The sequence below is a fragment of the Microtus pennsylvanicus genome, chromosome 14 (genome assembly GCF_037038515.1).
Source record: "Microtus pennsylvanicus isolate mMicPen1 chromosome 14, mMicPen1.hap1, whole genome shotgun sequence".
NCBI classification, from domain to species: domain Eukaryota; kingdom Metazoa; phylum Chordata; class Mammalia; order Rodentia; family Cricetidae; genus Microtus; species Microtus pennsylvanicus.
The window spans coordinates 33,110,930-33,136,742 of NC_134592.1; the positions used below are offsets into that span (position 1 = coordinate 33,110,930).

Sequence of the window (25,813 nt, forward strand, 5' to 3'; positions counted from 1 at the left end):
AATAAATAAATAAATAAACAAATAAATAAATTAATGAGGAAAATATAAACTGACATTTGATTTGATTTTTTTTAATATCTTGTCTATCAATGTGAATAACAAATGTGAAAGACAGAGATGGGAGAAGAAAGCAAGTACCAGAATGTGGGTGTGAGGGTAATCCTGCTCTGCTCATGACATTCAGAGTAGCCAAGTGTAGCCGCTTCTGCCACACAAGACTTTGCCAAGTTCAGAAGTGTTGGCCAAACTTTGAGCCTCAGAACCACAGCATGTAACCCACATGGGGAGAAGTCACTTGGCACAGAAATCCCACCTGATCAAGGTAATTAGAGGTGTCTAAAGGTCGAGTGATCAACCGTCCCATCAGGCATTTATTTATGGCCTACTTGGAGCCAATCACTTACAATAGCCTTGTGTGACAAAATGCAACATGTAAACTCATGGACCGCCTAACAACAATCTAGGTGACAGACCAGGGGGACAACTGTAGTCTCAGGAGGTTATAACAGAGCTGAAAATCCCGGTCCACAGGTGGACATAACCACTGTAAAGTTAACACAGAGAAACAAACCTGCTGCTTTGCCAGGCATATGAAAGCAACATACGGACAACTATGCCCAGTGCATGGGGCACCATAATGAGAATAAGTGGTGTCATATTCAATAATAAGGAATGAGGGAGAGGATATAATCACCGAGCTGTACCTTAGTACACGCCTACTTAGGAATATCAGCGCTAGGCGTGGTGGTGGCACACACCTACATTCCGAGCACTCACGAGACGGAGGCAGGAAGAATGTGGCGAGTTTGAGGCCAACTGACCTATTACATACATATTATTCAAACCTTGTATACACTCTGTGATGTTCACATAAACAACAAAGTTACCTAACCTTTTTTTTTTTCAAAGTATACATCGCTACATGATGCACAGAACCACACAAGAATAAAACGATTGCCGTGGACCGAGGGGTGAGGGGTGACTCATCAGGAGGAATCGGGTGGATTTCCAGTCAGTGTGGATTCTATTATATCAATCACTGAGCCCCTGGCGTCTGCCCTACCTGTGCACAGCGGGTGGTGAGGCAGAATCAGGCATGTGTTCTTTGGGCGGCTCTACGCATTTGAGGGGAGCAGGGGGCAAGCTAGTGATTTGTAGTTCTCTAAATCAGCACTCAGAGGAGATTGCTGCATGGCAGCATCTTGAAGAGAGTGAGGCCAAGGATATACTGGGCAGACTGAGGGCACTATTGCAGAGATTAGGACAAAATCAAGACAGCATTTGTTAAATGTGCCCGAGAACAATCCTGTCAAGTACTAAAACGTGCTTAAAGGGAGCGCAGCAAACACACTTGCAGCTGCTGGTGTTCTAATTAATGGCATACGCCTCTGACCCATAGAACACGAACTTTCTTAGATGTGTTCCAACACATTCTCTGTACACGCCGCCCTTCCTCGGTTGGAACCCTGTGTCAAGGAGAGCCAGGAATGGGCATCTGCCTCGTTTTGTTTTGCTTTATTTGGGGCTGAGACTCAAGCAAGAGATGTGTTGCTATGGGAGAGGCAGGGTTCTGGAGCATCGCTCTGTATGATAATGGCCGTAAAGGAAAGGTTCCCCCATACCTACGACATGACATTGGTCTTGCCAATTGCCCCATTCAGATATAAAAATCCTAGAGGTTCAAGTCTGTTGTCTGAAGTGGGTTTATGTTTGCATATAATCTGCACACATCCTACCATATGCTTTAAAATCATCTCTAGATTGTTTAAAATATTTGATACAATGTAAATGTCATATAAAACGACTACTTTCCTGTGTATTTTTGTTCTGAGGCTGACTGAAGTCTCGGACATGGAATTACACATGGGCAGGAGGGAGAAGTCAACTCTCTCTGAAGGATAAGGGGTGCTAGAAGGAACGAGCTAACAGACCTCAGTAGTGTCACCAGACAGTGTAACACAAGACTACAGCATCTTGCTTATGAGATGTGACACCCTGCTATGTCCAAGAAAGAAATGGAGGCGAGCTACGCCCCAGATGGCTGCCTTCTTTCCATCCAGGTTTCAAGCTCACAGCCTGGTATGCAAAGACAGACTGAGCACCGATACTGTTTCCAACACGAGGAGCGGCTCAGGCATTGTTTATCCATCCTCAGTCCCTTCCCTCACACTCAGACCAATGTGTGGCGGCTCTTTGAGCTGTGGGCAATCCCTCTACCCAAAGCCCTGGCCCAATGCCTGGTACAACATGAACCCCTATGAAATGAGAGCTACCAGGCCACTGTGCCTGACCAGAAGCAGCTATCTACTAGGTGGCATGTCTTCCTGGGATATTTCAGAATACACAGCCCGATACTTCCAATGGCCCTACAGGCTCTTTCTGTATTTAAAAAGAAAAAAAATCAGAAATCTCCATAATGCACAAGAGCAGATCACATGACCTGGCACAAAGGGACACACCACTCCAGGAGGTTGACTAGGAATCACTTATGCACATGACCATGGGCCAGGCTCTGAACACTCGTGCATGCCCACTTCCCAGCTGACTATGAGTGTCTGGTGACAAGCTGTCATGGCAGAGCAGTGCTGGGGCTCCTAACCTGTGAGAAGACATCCCAACAAAGATGTCTACAGACCCTTTCCATCCCCTTCCAAGCCCCCTGCCACATCTCTGTAAAAAGCCAGTTGGTAAATATTTTAGGCCTTGTTAATCATACAGACGGTCCCTGTCACAACCACTCCACTCCTCAGTGGAAGCTCAGAAAAGCCATAGATAATTCATAAATGAATGTTATGACTGGGTTTCAATAAAACTCAATGTATGAATGCTGACACTTAAATATAAAATATTGCTTCTGTTTTGATCTCTGCCCCCCTCCCATCATTTCAAGATGTAAATGCCAATCTTAGCTTAAGAGATGTAAAACCAGCATGGGGACAGATTAATGACATGTGACAACAGTCCTAAAGTTGTTCCTTCCACCACTGAACTCTCCTCGGCAATGTGATGAAGTTTGGTTTTAATAACTCACTTACGGAGGAGGGAAGCTTACTGTCCACTCTCTGGATAACAAGTGTCAGCATCGGTTTTCTTGGATAGGCCTTCGATGGGACTCAACGGCCTTGGGCCACATTAACAGTCAAGGTCATACTCTCCTGTGTGGAAGTTTCATCATAAATTTTGCACCCATTGGTGGGAGGGAGATTTCCCCTAGAGGTAATAAACAGATTGGGATATGCCTCGCAAGCTGAGAAAAATGCAGGCTGCCTGATTGCCTGCACCGTTTGTACAAATGTGAAGCCCACACTGTTGATTAGGGATGTAGTTGGTAGACTGCTTGCCTAGTGTGCAAAAAAGCCTGGGTTAAATCCCTAGCGCCATTTATAGTGGATGTGGTACCACATGCCTGTAATCCCAGCATTTGGAAGGTGGAGCAGGAAGAGCAGAAACTCGAGATTGTCTTTAGCTACTTACCTAGTTCAAAGCCAACCTAGGTTAAACAAGACCCTATCTCAAAACAAACAAATGAAAACACTGTATTTTTTATGTCTTGATGTCTTAATGTTACATATTTTAAAAATCATAGAGTAACTGAGGACGAGTGGAGTTATGAGGAAGTTAAGACTGGTGAAGATCCCCATCTCCCCTTACCCCCATCCCACCCCACCCCCAAGATCCCAATTTTCTCCTCGGCAATTTTGTCTACTTCCCATAGCCAAGAGGATAACTATATGTTTTTCCTTGGGTTCACCTTCTTATTTAGCTTCTTTAGGTTCACCAATTGTAGACTCCGTGACCCTTATTTATGGCTAGAAACCAATTATGAGTGAGTACATTCCATGCTCATCTTTTTGGGTCTGGGTTACCTCACTCAGGATAGTGTTTTCTATTTCCATCCATTTGCATGCAAAATTCGAGAAGTCATTGTTTTTTACCGCAGCGTAGTACTCTAATGTGTATATATTCCACACTTTCTTCATCCATTCTTCCATTGAAGGGCATCTAGGTTGTTTCCAGGTTCTGGCTATTACAAATAATACTGCTATGAGCATAGTTGAACAAATGCTCTTGTCATATGATAGGGCATCTCTTGGGTATATTCCCAAGAGTGTTATTGCTGGTTCTAGGGGTAGGTTGATCCCGAATTTCCTGAGAAACCGAAACACTGATTTCCAAAGTGGTTGCACAAGATTGCATTCCCACCAGCAATGGATGTGGGTACCCCTTCCTCCACAGCCTTTCCAGCAAAGGCTATCATTGGAGTTTTTGATTTTAGCCACTCTGATGGATGTAAGATGATATCTCAAAGTTGTTTTGATTTGCATTTCCCTGATCGCTAAGGAGGTTGAGCATGACCTTAAGTGTCTTTTGGCCATTTGAACTTCTTCTGTTGAGAATTCTCTGTTCAGGTCAGTGCCCCATTTTTTAATTGGGTTAATTAGCATTTTAAAGTCTAGTTTCTTGAGTTCTCTATATATTTTGGAGATCAGACCTTTGTCTGTTGCGGGGTTGGGTAAGGGGAGATGGGGAGAGAAAAGGGAGAAGGGGAGGATGGGGGGAACTTGGGGAAAAAGGATGATTGGGATAAAGGAAGGTTGGATAGGGGAGCATGGAAGCACAATTCTTAGTTAAGGGAGCCACCTTAGGGTTGGCAAGAGACTTGAACCTAGAGTGGCTCCCAGGAGCCCAAGGCGATGTCCCCAGTTAGTTCCTTGGGCAGCTGAGGATAGGGAACCTGAAATGACCCTATCCTATAGCAATACTGCTATATCTTGCATATCACCATAGAACCTTCATCTGGTGATGGATGGAGATAGAGACAGAGACCCACACTGGAGCACTGGACTGAGCTCCCAAGGTCCCAATGAGGAGCAGAAGGAGGGAGAACATGAGCAAGGAAGTCAGGACCACGAGGGGTGCACCCACCCACTGAGACAGTGGGGCTGATCTATTGGGAGCTCACCAAGGCCAGCTGGACTGTGACTGAAAAACCATGGGATAAAACCGGACTCTCTGAACATGGCGAACAATGAGGGCTGATGAGAAGCCAAGGACAATAGCACGGAGTTTTGATCCTACTTAATGTTCTGGCTTTGTGGGAGCCTAGTCAGTTTGGATGTTCACCTTCCTAGATATGGACGGAGCGGGGAGGACCTTGGACTTTCCACAGGGCAGGGAACCCTGACTGCTCTTTGGACTGGAGAAGGAGGGGGAGAGGAATGGGGAGGGGGGAGAAGGGTGGGAGGAGGGGGAGGGAAATGGGAGGCTGGGAGGAGGCGGAAACTTGTTGGTTTTTTTCCTTTTCTCAATAAAAAAAAAAGACTGGTGAAGATTAGTAAATTGTTTTTTTTCTTATTCATGTAACTAGATCATTAGCATGGTCACAACCCCACCACATGAGAATGTCTGTGCCTTGAGAGAAACCTGATTTGGGCTCCAGTGAGTAGCGAGTGAGGTCTTTAAGACCCTCCATCCTCACTACCTGTGTCTGAGACATAGTACTTCTTCTCTGCCCTCCTATGGTTCTAGGCTAAAACAAATGGGAAAAAAATAACATCAGTTTAGTCTGTTCTGTGTCCACCCTGACAACCACAGGAAGAAAAACTCCACTTCCAGCATTCCCCATCCATAGCTACACAACCAGGGGGGAAAACCTCAAAACAGCTGTCCTTGTCTTTTCCAAGACCGACAGAGCGGTAAGTAGAATAAGGTCCCTCCGCAGCCACCCATATGTCCTTCAAACTGTGAATGAATATGGTACTATGCGTGGCAAAGGGGACTTTGTGGGTGTGACAAGGCGAAGGACTTTGAGGCGGAGACGTTACCCTGGGCAGACTAGGTGGGCTTCTGTGTTATGACAGAGGTTCTACATGGGAAAAGCAGAAAGATGAGAGCCCAGGGAGAGGGTATGAGGATGCTTGCAGGGATAGAGTGATAGGAGGCTGTGTGCTGGAGAGGAACGGGAAAAGAAGGAACCGGATTCTCCTTAGATCCCCGAGAAAGCACCCAGTACTGCTAAGTTCTTTCAGGTCTCTGATCCCTGGGACTGTGAGGGAATATGTTCGTTTTGCTTTAAGCCACTCAACAGGAGGCAATTTGTTACAGCAGCCAGTGGAAGCTGATACATGGTGTAGCTGCTGCAAATGAAGAGCAAGCGTGGCTTCTAAGTCAATGACTGGATCTTATTACATCTAAGCCCGAGGACAGGGACCATCTCCTCCTCTTTCATACAAAGTTCCTAAGCCCCAAGATGACTGAGCATGGAAATAAAACGAGGCACAAAATGGAAGGTTGCAAGGGTGAGTGGGCAGCTAGAGCACACTGTAGTCACACGCAGAAAGCCTTACCCAGGAGGACTGTAAAGGACGAGATAGAAATGGAATGTGTCTTTATTTATAGCAAAGCCTGCCTCCCCTCTCAAGTATGTGACAGAAGAGCTGTTTTAAAGTTTTATTCTTCAAACTTGGCTGCAGCTCTTGGCTGTGTCTCAGAACTGTGCTTTTGTATGTAGCTTTAAAATATAAGGAGCAGCCACCCCATGGTTAAATCGTAGGCAGAAGGGGGTGCGCGGGCAGGGAAAATGCTGTGGGGAGGGGAGCAAGGTTGAGATGGCATTCTTATTTAGTTAGCTGCTTAAGAAAAACAAATAGAGGATAAAATAGCAAACGGCTTGGAAAGGCACCAAGATGAAAATTTTCTGGATATCTTGGCATCCAAAGCTCTCAGGGGATGTGGGGTGCTGCCGCAGGGCTGTTCAGACCACGGGATAGGGACGTGGTTTAGAAGGCAGAAAGCAAAGGAAAGAAATGGGTCCTCGTCCTTAGGAAGCCCCTCACTGCTGTTCTGTGATGACAGAGAACTTTCCAGCATCCTAGGAAAGCGAGTCTTGTATGTAGAGCCAACACAGGCCTTGCAGGACTCACATGTGACACAAGTCATGCCTTTTGACTTAAGAATTTTAAACTTCGATATTAATAATAAATAAGAGATTAACTAAATTTTGCTCCAAGGACGAGGGGTATAGTTCAGTTGGTAGAGTGCTTGCCTGACACATACATGAAACCATATAAACCAGGCATGTAGCATGTGCCTTTAATCCCAGCACTGGAGAGCTAAAGGCAGAAAGGTCAGAAGTTCAAGGCCATCTCAACTATATGGGAAGTTTAACCCCAGCCCCAAATACATGAATTCCCAGATAATAAATAAATGCATTATGCACAATTATCTACTTCATCAAATATTATTCTACCTGTAAAACGGACGATGACAAAGACACCTGCTGGCATAAACTAATATTTAGGTGACAGAGAAGAGGGACACATAAGTTACACACAAGCAATGATTACCGACTAACACACATAACACAAACCCAAGAGGATGCAGGCCAAACTGTTCACTTCAGCCATATTTGCATGGCAGACATATGTGAGCTTTTTTTTTCCTCTCTGGGCTTTGATTCTTTTGTATTTGGAGTCTTACTTTTAAAATGGAACAAATTTTTTTTTAAAAAAAAAAAGGAGGAGGAGGAAGGAAGAAGTAAAATCAGTCGTTAAAGAACTCGGCTCTACTGAACTCTCTCACCATGTGAGTTTGAGAAGTGACAGTATTTGTTTTCTTGCTTCAGGTCCCCATGTGAAGAGCGAGGTACACTTGTGTCACGTGTGTCCTCCTCACTTACTCGACTTTTGTTGGAAGAGGTTTCTGTCCTACCCGGTCCCACAGTCATTCAGTCCCAAAGAAACACACAGAGGTCTACATTAATTATAAACTGGTTGGCCTATTAGCTCAGGCTTCTTATTAACTCTTTCTCACATTGTACATTAACCCATTATTCTTGTCTGTGCTAGGGCCCTCCTCATCTTGCTTCCTCTGCAGCTGCGTGACGACCACAGACTGACTCTTTACTCTTCCCAGAATCCTCCTGTTCTTGTTGCTCTGCCTATACTTACTGCCCGGTTGCCCCACCTGTACTTTCTACCTGGCGGCTACTGGCCAATCAGCGTTTTATTAAAATACAGTTGACAGGGTACAGATCATTGTCCCATAGCACAACTAATGACTTAAATCTGTCTGGTGTTTTAATGTTGCAAAAAAGACACACATGTACAATAAAAACCATACTTCAAATTTTGATCTTCTCCTGGCCTCCCATGTGACACGGTATTCCTGTGTGTGATGCTCACGATGGCAGTGAGCCATACTTCTGTCTGCTGCACGATAACCAGAAGAAACCATTGACGTTCTACAGTGAGCTGTGTAGCCCAGTTTGGTACTGGTTTGGAAAGCTGGGTATATTACATGTATTTTTGATGGACCATATTTTCAGAAACAATGGAGTTATAGGGATATGTAGTGGGAAACAGAACCTTCTCATTAGCCAGTGTGAATCTAAACAGCAAACACACTTTACAACAAATAAATATTCTGCACCTCTGCTCACATGGCCCCATGATCCAGAATCCTACCCTCTCTTAAGGATACAAGTCCAGTGTTTTCCTTCCTATGTTCTCTTCCTCTGTAAACTACATGGTCCACATTTAACTCTCTACTTCATCACAAATAGTCTCAAGATTCTTTTACAGACTACAGTTTCTTCCCCGGAACTACAGACTTCTCAGAATAAAGCCAGCATGGCTTCAAACCCTGATATCACCACTCAGTCCCAGTCACTTTTCCCTCTGACCCTTGGTTTCCCCATCCATCTTATCCAACAAGCCCTTCCAGTGACTCCACCCGTAGAACCTGGGATGAGGAGGGTGGTCCATAAATAATTACCTTATTATCTAATCCTGGTCTACACTGGTTGCCTCTCTTCAGCTAGCAGGATTGTCTAGGACAGGGACTGAGTTCTATGGTACTCTTGATCCCCCAGTTAGTGCCTTGCCAGGAGCTAGACTCCAAGGAACACACTTTTATTGATTTGATTTGAGTGATCTACTTTGGAAGTGGGGTCCTTTTTAATATAATTAGCTAAGATGGAATCATACCTTGGAGTTTGGGGACTAGACTTGGTATCTGTCTCCTTCTAAAAAGGCTGGGTGACGAAGAGCTGAACACAGGAAAAGGTCAAAAGGGTTACAAGGTGGGTCAAGGAAAGAGCTGCCAAACTGAGAGATGCCAAGGATTTCCAGTGAACATAAAGAGGTAGAGAGAGTCAGGGAAGGACTCTGGCCTTCACCCTTCACAGAAAACACAGCCCTGGCACATGCTAATCTCCAACTTCTACCCTCCATGGTGAAGCGGATTTCTGGTGTCTGGAGCCACAGAGTGTGGAAATTCTTCACAGCGCCATACGTATGGACACAGAAATGTTCTAAATGTCCTATCTGCTGACAAATAGGCACAAGCCACTTCCTGAATATGTTCTGGACTAGCTGCAGCCAAACATGTCTTTTTCTAGGTAGTGCGTGTCTTTAGGTTTGTTTCATAGAAGAGTTTTTTTCCTGGAGCCACCACCCACGCCACCAGGTAGACTTTTACAGAACTAAGTCAGGTGAGGAAACGTTCTGGAACGCATGACTTTATGCTCCAGTGTCCTCTTCCTCCTGTTCACCCTCCTGATTGGCATCTCCAGCCATTGAGGCATAGTCTTGAATCCTTCTCGCTAGCCTCCATCCAAAGAACTTAATCACAGGTCAATCTCACCTCCTCCATGTTCCAAAGGTTTCCCTCACTCTACTTCCTCTCCAGCATTGCCATCCTACAGCAATAAGATATAGAAAGTAAGCTCTTGGAAATTGTCTTTCCTAAAGATCATATTTAAGAACCAGGTACAGCATTGAAAGCCTTTAATCCTAGCATCAGGGATGTTGAGGCAGGAGGATTATAAGTTCAAAGTCTCACTGGCTACATACTAAAACTCAAAAATAAGCAATAAGTAAAAAGATTAAAACATTGTTAAGAATCAGCTGGGCCTATGAGAGGCAGACCCATGTTCTTTCAAAGCCAGGATCCGGGGATTCTCCTGCTCGCAGCAGCTCACTGGGTGCTTCCGAATACACCTCCTGGTGAGAGCAGCAGAAAGACTGAAGAGCACTACGGAAGAAGACCTTGCTCCTGTGATCACATAGGAGACGGAAGCTAAGAAAAAAGCCCAGGACCAGGGATGCTTTTCCTAAGTAAAGGCTCTCAACAGTTTCCCACAGTCCCGGGGAGTTTCTAGAACCAACACAGGAGGTCACGGTCCACTAAGAGGGTGAGGCACTCATGAACCCCCTGGGCTTGGGCTGAACAGAGAAGACTTCTTACAAAAAGTATAGTAGTCCTGTAAAGAATGAAGCAGTTACTCACTAATCAGTCTGGCTGGGCAATGTCTCCTTGGCTAAAGTGGCTATCAATGGATGAAGACCTGAGTCTTGTGGGGATCCCAACCACTTGATAAAAACAATAGGCAGATGTGCATCCCCAGTGCTTGGAACTAGGGAAACAAGTGGTCTCTGGGGCTTGCTGGCCAGCCAGTCTACCCAGTCTGTACACTCCAGACCCAATGAGAACTCTCATCTCAAATCAGGAGAGTGGTTAAGGAAGGTACCTGTTATCAAAGATGTCTACCTCTGGCCTCCACATGCACATATACACACACATGCATATATGCACACGCATGCATACACACATGCATAAACACATGCATACACACATACACACATGCATATACGCACACACATGCATACATACATGCATACACACATACACATGCACATATACATACACATGCATATATGCACACACATGCATGCACACATGCATGCACACATACACATGCATATACACACAGACACCATTAAATACTTTGGGAGTAAAAGTGACATTCCTATAGAGCTTTAAACAATTTCTTTCATTTTTAAATTTTATTTATTTCCTTGTTCATTTATGTCCGTAAATATGTGTGTATGCAGGCACACATGCAGGCGCGTGTGTGCCATGGCCCATGTGTGGAAATCAAGAGACACTTTTCAGAATAATCCGATTCTACCATGTAAATCCAAGGGATCAAACTCGAGCTTTCAGCTTTGCAGGGGCCACCTGCCCCCACTGCGCTGTCCCATAGGGTTTCAGGTCTCTCTCTAAGGTCAGTTGTATAAGCAATGTCAGCACTGAAGAAAGACCAACTAGAAACATGCGGGGGGGGGGGGAATAGGAGGAGGAGGAGGAGGAGAAGGAGGAGGAGGAGGAAATAGTGGAAATAGACATTTTCAAAGATTTTACAACAGCAAATTCAAAACTTAATATACTGTGATTTGTATGCTTAAGGAGTTTATTGACCAAAAATAATGGCAGGAAAATGAATTAAATGAAAATATTCAAGTGACAAAAAATGACTAAAGCTGTAATTAGGAATGAAGGGGGTGATCATCTAATCTGATGAATTATTGGCTGGAAGGACAGGCCCTCAGAAAATGTCCACACTGACCCACGGGCTATTCCAGTCATGGAAGCGGGCAGGCTAACAGCGGATCTCTACTTCTCTCTTGGCTCCTCCAAAATCAGTCCCCCAGTCTCAGCCCCAGCTCTGCAGCAGGCCACCTGCTTCAGCTGTCATCTCCCACACCCCCTGCGCCATCTACAGCGGATCACATGGGTCTTCCCCTCCTAACTTCCTTCCCCCAGTTCATTGCTTTATCCCAGACCCCAAATCCAGCAGGTGCTCCCTGGGAACCCTCAGGCCGCTCCAGCCCAGGAAGCAGGCAGGCTAATTTCAGGCCTTCACTTCTACCTCAGCTCAAGTCTAAGCCCCTATCTCACGCCCAGCTCTGTAGCAACCCACCTGCTGCAGCCTTCCCCACCCTTCCTCTCCGTCCCACCTCCAGAGGGTCACACACATCTTCCCCTCCCAGTCCCCCTCATTGTTTTATCCCAGCCCCCAGCCCCAGCAGGCATTTCCTAGAAACCCACAGAACTCCTGCCAGGGAAGGTGGGCTAACTGCAGATCTTTACCTCCCGCTCCATTCCTCCAAGTCCAGTCCCCAGTCTCATACCCAGATCCGAAGCAGACCTTCTACTGTGGCCTCTCCTCACTCCCTGCACCCATCGTCAGGAGACTAAGCAGATCTTGGTCATGCACCCTGCTTTCCTTCCTTCCTGTGCACCTCCTCAGCCCCCTTTCCTAACTCATCCCTATTCATAAGTATCAGTTCCCAATTGCCTAGAAATACACACCTGGAGCTCCTCCCCATCCCCGGACCCCTAGGGGCAATACCTATCAGGACATCAAGAGAATGTCCTACCAGGCAGCACACATTCACAACATCCTCTTATGAAACAGGGATGGCAACAGACACCAAAAAACAGAACACAGGCAGGATTAGATTTCAGCACCTGGAATTATAATCTTCCCAAACCCAGATGCCTAGAGAGCAATAAATCAATAACACACAATCAATAACAGCCAGGACAATGTCTCTATTAAAGCCCAACAGCCCTACCACAGCAGGCCCTGGGCATTGCCACATAGATGAAGCCCAAGAAAAAGACTTTTTTAAAAAAAGCCTTTACAAAAATGATAGCGGTCCTTAAAGAGGAAATCAATAAATCTATGCAGATCTATGAAAACACAAACCTTTGGAGATATATAGGAAGGAATAGAAGAAGGGAAACCATAATCAGAATCTATTATGTAAGAAGAAAAAATATTTAGACCGTGGCAGCATGCACACGATATACACACGCTCAAGCCAGACGGAATCTGAGCACAGAGGAGAAGTAGGCACGAAGCCCCACCCCTCACTAAGAAGTCATTCCCCAGGAGAGGGAAAAATCAGTTTCCTATGGAGTAACACTGGGTATGTCAACCCCTCTTCACGGCAGCTCCTATGCTCAGGAGTCGTTGGCCAAAACAAATCGACTGCTTGTTTTTGGTTTTGTTCTTCGTTTTAAGAGAAAAGGAACATGAAGTTAGTGGGTAGGGAGGTGGGAGCAAATTTGGAAGAAGTTAGAGGAGGGGAAAATCCATGATCAAAATAAATTATATAAAATTTCAAAGAATAAATAAAATATTTAAATTTTTATACAAAAGAAACATCTACATTGAAACTCACAAAATAAATTAATTAAAAAATATTAATGATTGTAAAAAAATTCAAAGCTCTGAGGGAAAAAAAATCTTAACACATAAACAGTGTCCCAGCAAGACAGAAAAGAGAAATCAATATTTAGAGTTTGTGGTCAAGAAATTTTCAAGCACCAAATAAAGCCATGTGCCATAAGCCCTAGGAGGAGTAAATGAAAAACATCACTGGGGTTGGAAAGATGGTTCAGTGGATAAAGAGCATCAGCATGAGGACCAGAGTTCAGATCCCCAGGACCCACATAAAAATGTAGGCATGGCAGCCAGATACCTACCATCCTCGCACTCGGGAAGGGTAGGTAAGAGAGCTGGACCAGAGCTGGCCAAATCAATGAACTTCAAACTCAGCAAGAGATCCTGCCTCAGAAAAAAGTAAATGAAGAATCGAGAAAGATGCCCACCCCCACCCCCCATACATGTGCACATACATACATGTGTCTACACACAGGAACATATGGCACACAGATATAAAAATTCACAATTTCAAGTATAATTACTTAAAAAAACCAAAGTGGAAATAATCCTAAAAGCAGCCAAAGTCTAAGGGAAGAATAGATTACCCTCAGAACAGGAACAATAGCAGCTACTTGCCACCAGAATTGATGGGAGCCACAAGATAATGATAGGGCCAAGGTATGGAAAGAAGCAGCCGATGGTCTAGAATCTAGAACAGTCTTCAAACCTGAGTATGAACCAAACAGGTCTTAGACAAACAAGACCCAAGAGCATTTATCGCCATTAGATTTTCCCGAGGAAAACCCTGAAGGTGGGCTCTGCCATGAGCAGTGACATCCACGCTGTAAGAACCACGCAGGAAATGAGAGGGCAACCAGAAAGAAGATTGCTGAGAAAATTCACGCCGTCATAGCACTCAACAGATACAATGAAAATTATATGGAAAAGCCTAAAAGTCTTAGAGTTTCCCAAATAAGAATACACACCCTGGTCCTGTCCCAGGAGATGAGTAGCCCCCATTCTTCTAAGGCAAAGATTAGCTTCGACCAGAGCGGAAATCCTACAGCGGCCTCACCACAATAGGACTCCTGGGCCCACGCTATCGTTTAACCGTTTCTTTTCAACGGATGTCGGATCCCTTTCCAATCTGCGGCTGTCACTTTCCAGAACTATCGGTAATCTCTGAGGGCTGGGATGACTCTATCTGTGCACGTGTTTACCCTCCCATCCCTGGAACACACGTCTAGAATTTAGAATGCTCCCTCTAAAAGCTTTGTGGGTCTTCTGTTTTGACCCGCTGGCACACTGACGGTCTTTTAAAAGAACCCCCTTCCGTGCCCACGATTTTTAGACATTTATTTTCATTTCACACACGCCTATCCACTTTAAACTTTCCTTATTCAAAACCGTGCCAGTAGGGGATTGACGGCCATTCAAGAGCCCCCATCGCATACAAGAACACCGCAAAGGACTGTCAACAGCAAGATAAACCGCCAGCCAGAAAGCAAAATCTCAGACTGTTTGAAGGGAAACGCAGAGAGGATATGGGAAGATGAAATGGAGGCTTGAGCGCACTGAAGGCTTCTCAGATTAGAGAATTCTACCCGTGGCAACACATCCTATTAAGCGACACTGAGCTGTCCCCTACACGAAACCCATCCCTTTCATCTGATGGGGCACCATGAGCCTGGCACTCGCTGGTGTGCCTCGCTCCTGCCAACCACGGTAATGTGATGGGAGGCTTCTCTTCCAGCAAGCCTACTCCAGGGAGGGGAGGAAAGCTGAACGGCTTCCCACCTCCAAAGCAACGGATACATTTTTAAAAACTGAATGAAAACAGTCTTGAAATGCAGTTTGAACTATTAAGTGAGTTACTCCAAACACTCTCTGAAGTTAGTCATTGGAGATTTTGTTCACTGTGGAGGAATAAAAACAAAAGAATGAAAGAAAGCAAACCCTTAAATGTTCGGGACCAAAGATGAATTCGTTTTAAATATTCTGATTTAACTGCCTTTAAAATTTTGACTGGGTTAACTTTGTAGATTTTTTTTTAAGAAAGAAAGGCTACAAAAATACATGGATGCAAATATGAAAGTGTGTATTTATTATTTATTTATTTGGATTGGGGCTGTAGAGGAAGTGCGCAGACGCATAGAATGTGGGTGCAGAAACACAAAGGAGAGCTATCTGGACAATGCTAACCTCCTGAGATAACGCAGTAGATTGTTCAGAATCTGGCTTTACGTCTCAGGCCCTCACTGTAGAAACCTAGATCCAAAAAGAGCCTCTTGAAGTTTTTAGAGTGTAATAACTTGGCGTGTGAATCATCCTTTCCTCTCAATTTTTTCTCCCCTTTTCACCAACCTAATCCCTGTTCATCTTTCACAAATGAAGACACGTGCCAAGTCCTCTGGTCGTCTTTTGTCTCCTGTGGAAGCTGTTACATCTTCCCTCCCCCTTTCTTGGCTTACCTCTAACCAGGACAAACTTGACTAGCGGCTCATCCATCCCCCTGCCTCCTGCATTGGTTTATGGGTTTATTCAGGCCTCTGCCCTCACCCTGAATTTCTAGCATCTAACAGGTCTGGCCCACAAATAATAATCGATACGCATTTGCTGATTAAATGGTTTCTAATCTCATCGAGCCTTCATCTCCAGGATGTGTGGGACTGCAGCCTCCTTGCCACCCTGCTTCTGCCACAACCTTCTTTGAACTTCAAGACAATATTCTGTTCCTAGATCTCTCCAAAGCTCTGCCTCTTTCACGCTATATTTTGCCCTTCTTGTTGCATACCACCAGCTATAAGACTAAAATAGCATATTTGTTCTCAGGAAATGTTCCTACACCGGCCTCTGCCCCAGGATGTCAAGGGTCCTTGATGACATGGGAAAGTGATTACAGGGTATCACAACATCATGGTTATCACAGCAACAGCATCATGGGCATCGCAGCATCGTGAGCATCGCAGCACCACGGGCATTGCACCAACATGGGCATCATAACATTACGAGCATTGCAGCATCACGAGAATCACAAGCATCACAGCATCATGGGCATCACAGTATCATAGCATCGTGGTATCACAGCAACACAGGCATCACAGCAACACAGGCATCACAGCATCACGGGCATCACAGCAACATGGGTATCACAGCAACACGGGTATCACAGCATCACGGGTATCACAGCAACATGGGCATCACAGCAACATGGGTATCACAGCAACATGGGTATCACAGCAACATGGGTATCACAGCAACACGGGTATCACAGCAACACAGGGATCACAGCAACACAGCATCACGGGCATCGTAGCATCACAGGTATCACAGCATCACAGGTATCACAGCAACACGGGATTCACGGGCATTGGAGCATCATGGGTATCACAACAACACAGGTATCACAGCAACACAGGTGTCACAGCATCACGGCATCACAGCATCATGGGCATCACATCATGGTGTCATGGTGTCACAGCATCACAGCAACACAGGCATCACGGGCATCACACTAGTAGAAAAGGAGTCAGTACATAGGAACTAACAAGGGAAGGCAGCTGTCAGTGATAATGCTTTGCAGTCATTTTCAGACACACCACAATGTGGGCACTTTCTTCTTCCTCTGGAAGCTCTAATTCATCCATGATACTCTGCATTACTGACAGGATTGCTACTGTAAAAACCATTCCTGCTATTTCTATAATTTGAAATAATTATATGAATGTCATGCCATAACAAGCTTAAAGAAGCAGGTTGTTACACACACACACACTTTTTCAATTTGTTTGCTTGATTTGGAGACAGGATCTCATGTAGGATGGCCTTAAACTTGCCATGTATCCACGGCTAGCCTTGAACTCCCGAGCCTTTCTTCAACACTCATGTGCTATAGCATCAAGGGCATCCAGGAAGTTATCTTATCTAACTTCTGCTACTCAATGTTAAATTATTACAACTCATTTTTTCTGACACCTGATAAAATTTTGTTTAATATCAATCCAACTTAGATTTACCTATAACCGTATAAAATGTTCCCAGACATGTGTGAAAGACCTTTACACGTGCACACAGTTTTGGTAGAAGATGCCGTATTTTAAAAGTTCAAAATTTAGAGAATTAAACCTTGAAAACACCACAAAAACATTTTTCACATTATGTAGACTATCTCTCTTAAAATGAAACCTAAGTAATGTTATTTATTAGGCTAGTTTCGACACATAGAATTCATATTTTCTTCTTTATATCTTACATGGACATTGGGCATATTCTTTTTGTACTATAAAGTATTTTGTAGCTGGAAAGGAAGGGAGAAGGGTGATAAATTGAGAAATTAAATAAAAAATATGAAGTTCCCCACAATAAGAAGGAAGACTGGACCAGCCACCGTATCTCCATGCATTCTGTGGCACCTTCGATCTTGCTGTGCTCCTGACCCCAGACAAGGTCATGCTGAACCACAGTTTTCCCTGCCCACCTACCATGGAGGAACACAGAGTTCCACCAAATCAAGTTAGTTAGACATTTATACCAGTCTAGTTAGACATTGATCTGTTAACAACACTCAGAGAAAAATCAAGCAAAATCAAAGAGCAATCCCCCCCCCCTCTTAATAAAAGATCATTATAAAGGGAACAAACATGTCAGAAATTCTTTCCAGAGTCGCAGGGACACACAAGCATCAGAAGGAAGCTTCAGCAGGAGCCATGTCAAGTTCCTGACATGAGCATGGAAGCCAGAGACCTGTCTTGTGACATTCACTGTTAAACTTCACTGTGATGGCTACTGAGCTCCAGCAATGGGGGGAATTACACACGGGGCTTTGAGCATGGTAGCACTGCCAGGTACCAGTGGGATCATGAACACACTCATGGCTTCACTGGGAAATTGTCTGGGAACCACAAACAAGTTCCGCAGCCTTGTGGTACCTTTGGTTTTTCTGTTTAAGGATGCTGACGACTGTACTAGTTGGGATTTCTATTACTGTGATGAAACACCATGACCAAAAGCAAGTTGGAGAGCAAAGGGTTTGACTGACACTTCCACATCATAGTCTATCACAGAAGGAAATAAAGACAGGAACTCAAGTAGGGCACAACCTGGATGCAGGAACTGAGGCCGAAACCATGGAAGGGTGCTACTTAAGCCATGGCGAACTACTAATTTATGCCAGACAATAAGGCAAGTGACTGGTTCTTCTACAGCTTGAGGAATCCACAAAGATTTGTGAAATTTAAAAAGCCAATTAAGGGCCACCAAGATGGCTTAGTAGGTAGGGACGTTTGTCACCACTGCTGAAAGCTTCAGTTCGATCCCTGGAACTCAGAGTGTGGAAAGAGAGACCCAGCGCCCACAAGTTGTCTCCTGGCTTCCACGATGTGCCATGGCATACACGCACTTGTGAGCTCACGTGTGCAACACACACACTGTACTAGCTGGTTTTTAATCTCAGTTTGACCAAAGCTAGAGACAAATGACATAAGGGAACCTCAACTGAGAAAATGCCTACACGAGATACAGCCGTGGGCAAGCCTGTCAGGCATTTTTGTAACTAGTGACTGATGTGGGAGGGCCTAGAACCCCATGGCTAGGTCTACCCCTGAGCTGTGCTGGCTGTGGATTCTATGCAAAAGCAGTCTGAGCAAGCCATAAGGCGCAATCCAAGCAGCAGCACCCTCCATGGCCTCTATATCCACTCCTACCTCCAGGTTCCCGTACTGTGTGAGTTCCTGTCCTGACTTCCTTCAATGATTAAAAAAAATATATGGAAGAGCAAGAAAAATAAACCCTTTCCTTGCCAGGCTGCTTTCAGTCATGGTGTTTTATCACAAGAGTAGAAACCTAAGTTGCGCACATGCATACACTTAAAAATATATAAATTTAAACACCAATTTTACCATGATTTTGCAAAACATAATACATCTATATAATGATGGGGTGAAAGGGTGATGGAAAACAAGCACCAAATAAATGTTTTCTGCTTTAGTTGAGAACCAAGTTCTCCTGAAATCATTTTAAAATTCATATCCCAAGTACCCATCCCAGAGTTACCGAAGTAAGGTGTCCAGGGGTTCTTCTTTGGACACTCTTTGAAGGCTGGTGTATTTTATAAAGCACCCCTAGGCAATTTGACAGCCAGCTAGTTTCCAGGATCATCACTACAGTGGGCAGTTCAGTGACCCAGAACCGTAAGGCTTCAAGGATATAAAGAAACCCTGGGTGTCTTAATGAATGATTAAAGTATTCTTTTAAATAGACCTTTAATGTGACCAATACATTTTTCATACACACCTCTGATCCAAAATGTGAATAGGAAAGATGAAAAACCAAATGAGAAAGACAGTTCAAGTCAATAAATAAATCATGCCTTGGGGGAAGTACAGCTTCTCACAGCTAATGACAAGGAACTGTGAAAAGAAAATGAAGTGTGTTCTAAAAGGTGTGGGCTTACTCATGTGTCAGGATCTTCCTACACGGGGTCTGAGAGCCACAACACCAAAGTTGGCAGCAATGTCCTGAACTCTCCCAAGAGCTGGAAGGGAAGGTTTTGAATGTTTCACTGCAAAGAAACAGTAAATGCCTGGGACGAAGGATATGCTAATGACTGAGCTGTATGCATAAACTCAGAAATGACGTGGTGTTGTCTTGGATTTACACAATTATTATGTGTCAGTTAGAAATAAGAAAGCCAAAAGTCACACCATATTGTGGATGTTCTTGTCTTGTCTGTTCCTCGGAAGTTTACCCAGAGTCTCTCTGTTGGCATATGGACCAACACAACACCGTCTAAGCAAAAGTCTCACACCGAGAATGTCTATACCAAGAGGAACCACCAAATAAAGAAAGAAAAGAAAATTTTTGTTCTAGACACCCGAGAAAAGGTCTAAATATTTAGCTACAACCTTGATAAAACAGTCGCACAAATGGAGTCCTATGGGAAGGTCTGGGATTTGACCTTAGCTCCTAGGTTCACCCTTTATTGACAACATGACCCAGTTGTCAAGCTCTTGGTTGTAACCAAACAGTAGCCTGTCGCGTTGGAAGCAGAACACTATGTTATTATGGGAAGGGTCAAGCACAGCCAGGGCTTGAGTAAAGTCAAGTTAGTATAAGTTTAAGGCGGTTCCAGAGCGGGGCTCAGCCTGGACAATAAGCATTCTTTCTTCTTAAGACACGGAACGGATTCAGCTAAGCATCTTAGAGCCCTAACACAGTGTCTATGTGAACATATGTATACTCCTCATGGAATGAGTCACAAGCAAGATTTACTCCTTTCCTGGTTGCTCTTTTTTTTTTTTTTTTTTTTTTTTTGGTTTTTCGAGACAGGGTTTCTCTGTGGTTTTGGAGCCTGTCCTGGAACTATCTCTTATAGACCAGGCTGGTCTCGAACTCACAGAGATCCGCCCGCCTCTGCCTCCCGAGTGCTGGGATTAAAGGTGTGCGCCACCACCGCCCGGCTCCTGGTTGCTCTTGCTCTACAGAACTACAAATATTTCTTTGTTTTTAGGTAACAGAAGAGGCCCCTGCTCCCACAAACGAAGCAAAAATAAAACTTATTACAAATCTGTACCTAGTTTTGAAGTTTCAAAATATCGTTTTAGTGGATGACATTCAGATGGGCATCATTTCAAGGTCCTTGTTGACCTTAAATAATCTGTGGATTGGGGCTGAAGAGACAGCTCAGCCATTAGGAGTACTGGCTGCCCTCCCAGAGGACCTGGGTTTGATTCCCAGCACCCACATGATGGCTCTTTGGATACCAGACATATATGGGGCGTACATACATACATTCAGGCAAAACAGTTATACATACAAAATAAAAAATGAACAAATCCTTTAAAATAGCCCTTTCAATAATCCTTGTATTATTTTCTTCTGTATTCAAAGGCAACTCACTGCAGCAATTGACTGTGTTCAACTTATTAACAATGCAAGCATTTATATATCTTATAATTCATCCTTTCTCCAAGTGTCACTATCTCTATCAGATCTAAAAATTAAAGAGAAATAAATACTTATTATGGCCCACAGTATGGACCACGGTGAACAAAAATGTCTCAGTTCATTGAAATGGATTTTTACAACAACCTCCTTCCTGTAGGACAGACTTATAACCCAAGCCCAACTCCAAAGCCATGTTCCTGTTCTCCTGGCCCTGGGTCCTCCTGCCTGGGGTAGAAAGGGTAATAGCAACCAATCACCTCTCGGCTCTATTAATGAATTTTATATTATTTATAATTTAATAGTTATTTTTATTAGAGATAGGCTCTTCCAATATTCTCCTGAGAAACAAAGAATTATAGAATTTTAACCCAAAGAAAGAGTACTATAAGAGTTCTATTTTTCCACACACACACACATACACGCACTTCACCTTATTGATCACCCAGGAATGTCTAGTTCAACACTGTCCCTCTGATTAGCACAGACCAAATACAGAGTGACAGTAGGCACAGATCCCAGCGGACAACTCAAGTATTTAGCAGAATGAGTAAACAATCACCTCATTTCCTTATTGATATATAATGCCGGGTAGCTTAAGTTTTCATAAAGAAGCAAAGTAATTACTACCTTAAATTTAACACACATAAAAATAAAACTTACAGGCCAGATCTCCTTCCCTTAAAGTGTATTTCTCTTCTAAATGTCCCAATCAGAATGGACAGTAGCAACGTTTTCCCGGGATACAAGGTTCACAGCCTAGTCATCTCTGACCCTCCACACGCCTCTTCATCCCACGATTGCTCAGTTTTCAAGCTATTTATAATTCAGATTTCACTCCATCTTACTGGTCCCTCTCTGTTCTGAAGGTCACTTTGCTGGCCAGAAACGCATCCTCCTCGTCCTCTACAGATGCAGAAATACTCCCCGGACATCTGCATCCCCCACCTTGGTACCTTTGGACTCACTGTGGAAAAACCCTGAATCCCAAACAGATTGATTTTACAACTCTCAGTACACAATGTTTTCAAGATTAAACTGCTATAATAAATACTCTTCAATCTGGCTGCATCTATCTCCCTGGCCCCAATCTTATCTCTCTTTGCTCCCTGCCATTCCTGATCAGATCCTGTGGCTGTTCCGTTTCCCAGCTTTGTGCCTTTACCGGGATCTCGTTATCTGGTGCGTCTTTCCCCTCTGCTTTTCTCATGTGACAATCCTGTACGGCCTTTAAAACTGAGTCCTCTGAAACTACTCCTCCACAAGGACTCCTCGACCTGTAGCTGGGAAAACTAACTTCCTCCTCTGGTGGTAGAGAGTGCTCTATGAGTCTCTTAGGTTTCCTACCAACATTAAGCACTGAACGGCCCCATCTCACACCAGCATCTGGATCATCCTTACATATACCATGAGTTCAAAAACCCTTTCGGTTAGATCCCCATTGTACTGTGAAGGCCGCCGAAGGAGTACTCTCAGCCACATCGTTCTAGCAACCTGGAGACTTACACAAGACTAAACGATATGAACTATTTCAAGTGCTCGTACCAAGTTTTCGAGTTTGAGAAAACGTGACTTCCTTGAACTTCAGAATCAAACAATGAGAAGACAACCCTTCTCTAGTCTAAAAGCACTTTGGGCAGATAGTACCGATCTCATGCTACCAATCCTCACAGACAACAGACGCACGGAGGCAGCATGCCCAGTGGCTCTCTGAGCATCTTACTTTGCAGTAGACAATCATGTTGGGAGAACTCTCTTCTGGATCAGCAATCCCCACTGCTCTCTGGTCCCCGGATCCCTGAGCCATCCTGAGTGTCTTCTCTCACACTGCAAAAATAAATGAGCAAACCATTAAGTCAAGAATGAACTTGTTTTGTTTTAAAGAAAGCATTGAATGACAATTAAGGGTCCTTTGTCAAATATATTGGACAGTCTCTAACCTCAAAGTAAAAGGTCCTTTCCAGAGTCACACACTCTAAGAGAGAACATATGCCAATCTTAATCTCCTGGCAAGAGATGAAATCAACCAGTTTGATGTCAATTTTGCCTTAACAAAAATTACTTTCTGGTTAGTTCCTATACAGTAATATATGGATATTTCATTGCAGAAATGCAAATCAAGATTCCCAAGAAGTTACCACTTTACAGTCACTCCAATTATAGTAATAAATAAAAATAAAAATTCATCAAGTGTTATCCAGGTGTTGGTGGTGCATACCTTTAATCCCAGCACTCAGGAGACAGACGTAGGCAGATCTCTGAGTTCGAGGCCAGCTGGGTCTAAAGAGTGAGTTTCAGGACAGCCAAGGCTGCACAGAGAATCTCTGTTTCAAAAAGAATAAGCAAACAAAAGAAAAACAAAACCAAAGAAGAAAGTGTTGACAATAAAATGGTGGCTGGTGGGAACATCACATGGTACAGCCACAGCAGAATAGTTCAGTAATCGTCAGAGGCCAAATACAGGATTAACATGTGACCTAGCAATTCCACTTCTATGCATGTACCCCAAGACTGAAAACAAATATTCAAATACTACTACTAAAATATTCACAGCAGTCTTAGTGACACTAACCAACAAGTAGAATGCATGAATGAAACATTATTCATTCATAAAAAGGAATAAGTTCTGATATATGCTACAATGTAGCTGAAGCATAAAAAATTTGCTATCCGAAAGCAGCTGGTCAGGAAAAAAAATCATGTTTTTGCATGACTCCATTTATCTAAAGTATCCAGAATAAGTAAATTCTGGTGGCTGCTAGCATTAGGGCGAAACGGGAATGTCATGATCGTTTAGCAAACATGAGGTTTCCTTTGGATTGTGGATTACAATGAATGACTAAATGCTACCACATCTCTCATTTGAAGAGGAGTACTTTTACATTATATGAATTTCACCTGGATTAAGAAAAAGTGAATGTTTTTAACTCAACCTTTTCGAACACCTGTGAAAACTGCAATAAGACAGTGCTGTGTGCATCAGACTTGGGAGTAACAAGATGAGCTCGGTTCTCAGCGCGACACTGCACTTGCTGCGTGAGCCTGAGCACCCGGATAGCTGACTGGGTTCCCTTCTCATAACCACAGGACCTTTCCACACATCCCGCCCACCTCGGAGGGTGAACCCACGGAGCTCTCACAGGTGAGCTGTAGTGGGAGGATACGGCACAAAGCCAGAGAAGCCCTTTCTAAATGTTATCCCTAATCTAAGAGCCTGCCAGGGCTATCTGCACAAATTTCATGGGCTTTTCGTCGAAGAAACTTGGATAAATACCATACTTAAAAGGCCATTCGGTTCAAGAGAAAAACTGGGGAATGATCCTACCATAAACTACACTGGCACCAAAGGTCATTCTATAAAAACAGTTAGGGTGGAAGATGAAGAAGAGACAAGAATCAGTAATTTATGCTAAGAATGTTATTGCCTAAACTACCTGATGCAGAGCGGAGGCTTACTCCACATTGTTTGACTTGGGTGTGCTCTCAAGCCAGACCGCATGAAAGACTGCAGAGGCTCGCCCTATTCCATCACTCGCGGTTGTGGCGGGATGGCTATGAATAGCGTGCTGCAGGGGAAACCCAGGTTTTTATTCTCATCAGTGACTTGTACAGTGAACACACTGCTTCATTTTGGAACACTCGCTTGCTTGCTTGCCTGCTCCTCTACCTTAATATAGAACATGACAGGGCCTGAGAAAAAGATCCTGGGACACCCCATGTGACCTCATTTATCCATAGTGTGGAGCCCTGTAGGGTTTGCATTGCTTTCTTTTAAAAACGAACACACTTTAATGAGCCCATTCTCTTCCACCTAGAAAGTGGTGTCAGAATAGGAAAGCTGGCAATGACCTAGAAACTAAGGTCTTTGTCCAGACTCCCCCAACACACACACACCACCACCACCACCACCACAGAAATGTCTCTGTGAGCTCAGACAGGCTGATGTTCCAGGAGCTGGAAGCCGCTGAGTAAAGGCCAAACAGAGGGTAAAAATTTAGTGAACCTAGTACTCACGAGAAAAGCTTCTATTTTGGGTTACTCTCTCAACTAGTTCTGAAACTCAGACAAGATGTCTGATTTTTCTAGGTCTAGAATGAATCAATTCTAAAAGAGTAATACAGCTCCCTGCTCGTTCATATGTCAAAAGTCAGAAAGAGCTGTGTGGGCAAGGACTTTATCAATGGACTCACTGACAGCAATGCGGAGGGAACGGGGACGAGACCTTCATTCATCCCAATGCTTGCAATGTTGTTTTTCTTTTCAGGGGAGACAATGGAAATGAAATGAATGGAACTGTTGGGTGTCTGTGTGGTTTGTATGTACATAGGTGCACATATGTGTGGGCATACACGCATGTAGAGATCAAAGGACCACCTGGTTCATCACTCCAGTTTTTTCTGAGATGGAGTCTTCACTGGCCTAGAACTCACTGAGTAGGCAGGGCTGGCTGGCTAGCAAGCCCCAGGGATCCTCCTGTCTCTGCCTTCCCAGAGCTGGAATCACATGCATGTTACCATGCCCACGTATGTTACCATGCCCACACATGTTACCTTGCCCAGATCTCCTTATGCGGGTTCCAGAGGGTGAAAATCAGCTCCTAAAACCTTTTTTCAATGGAATCATTCTCTCACTTCATACGATGTTACAATTTTGTAGAAAAAAATAGATTTTTCTTCATCTTATGTGCATATGTGTATATATGAAAGAGAAACAGCCCAAAAAATCCAGAGGCCTTTATTATGATATTTAAAGAACATAAACATTTTCTGAAAACATGACTTAATTTCTGCAGGACGCAAGCATCCCAGTAATATTTTCCCATCATACCTCACGGTGAACAAGAGAAAAAGTGAC

General features: G+C 44.0%; 1 protein-coding gene across 7 annotated transcripts in view; it reads right to left on the minus strand.

The window, feature by feature from the left end:
- Positions 1 to 25,813, minus strand: part of Rgs6 (regulator of G protein signaling 6) — a 531,193-nt gene that overhangs the window by 482,956 nt on the left and 22,424 nt on the right. For all 7 annotated transcript variants that reach the window (XM_075947415.1, XM_075947418.1, XM_075947412.1 and 4 more), the window contains exon 2: positions 22,683 to 22,786. In XM_075947415.1, the coding sequence (XP_075803530.1) occupies positions 22,683 to 22,766 (84 nt within the window). In that variant the 5' untranslated portion in view covers positions 22,767 to 22,786. The remainder of the gene's footprint in view (positions 1 to 22,682; positions 22,787 to 25,813) is intronic.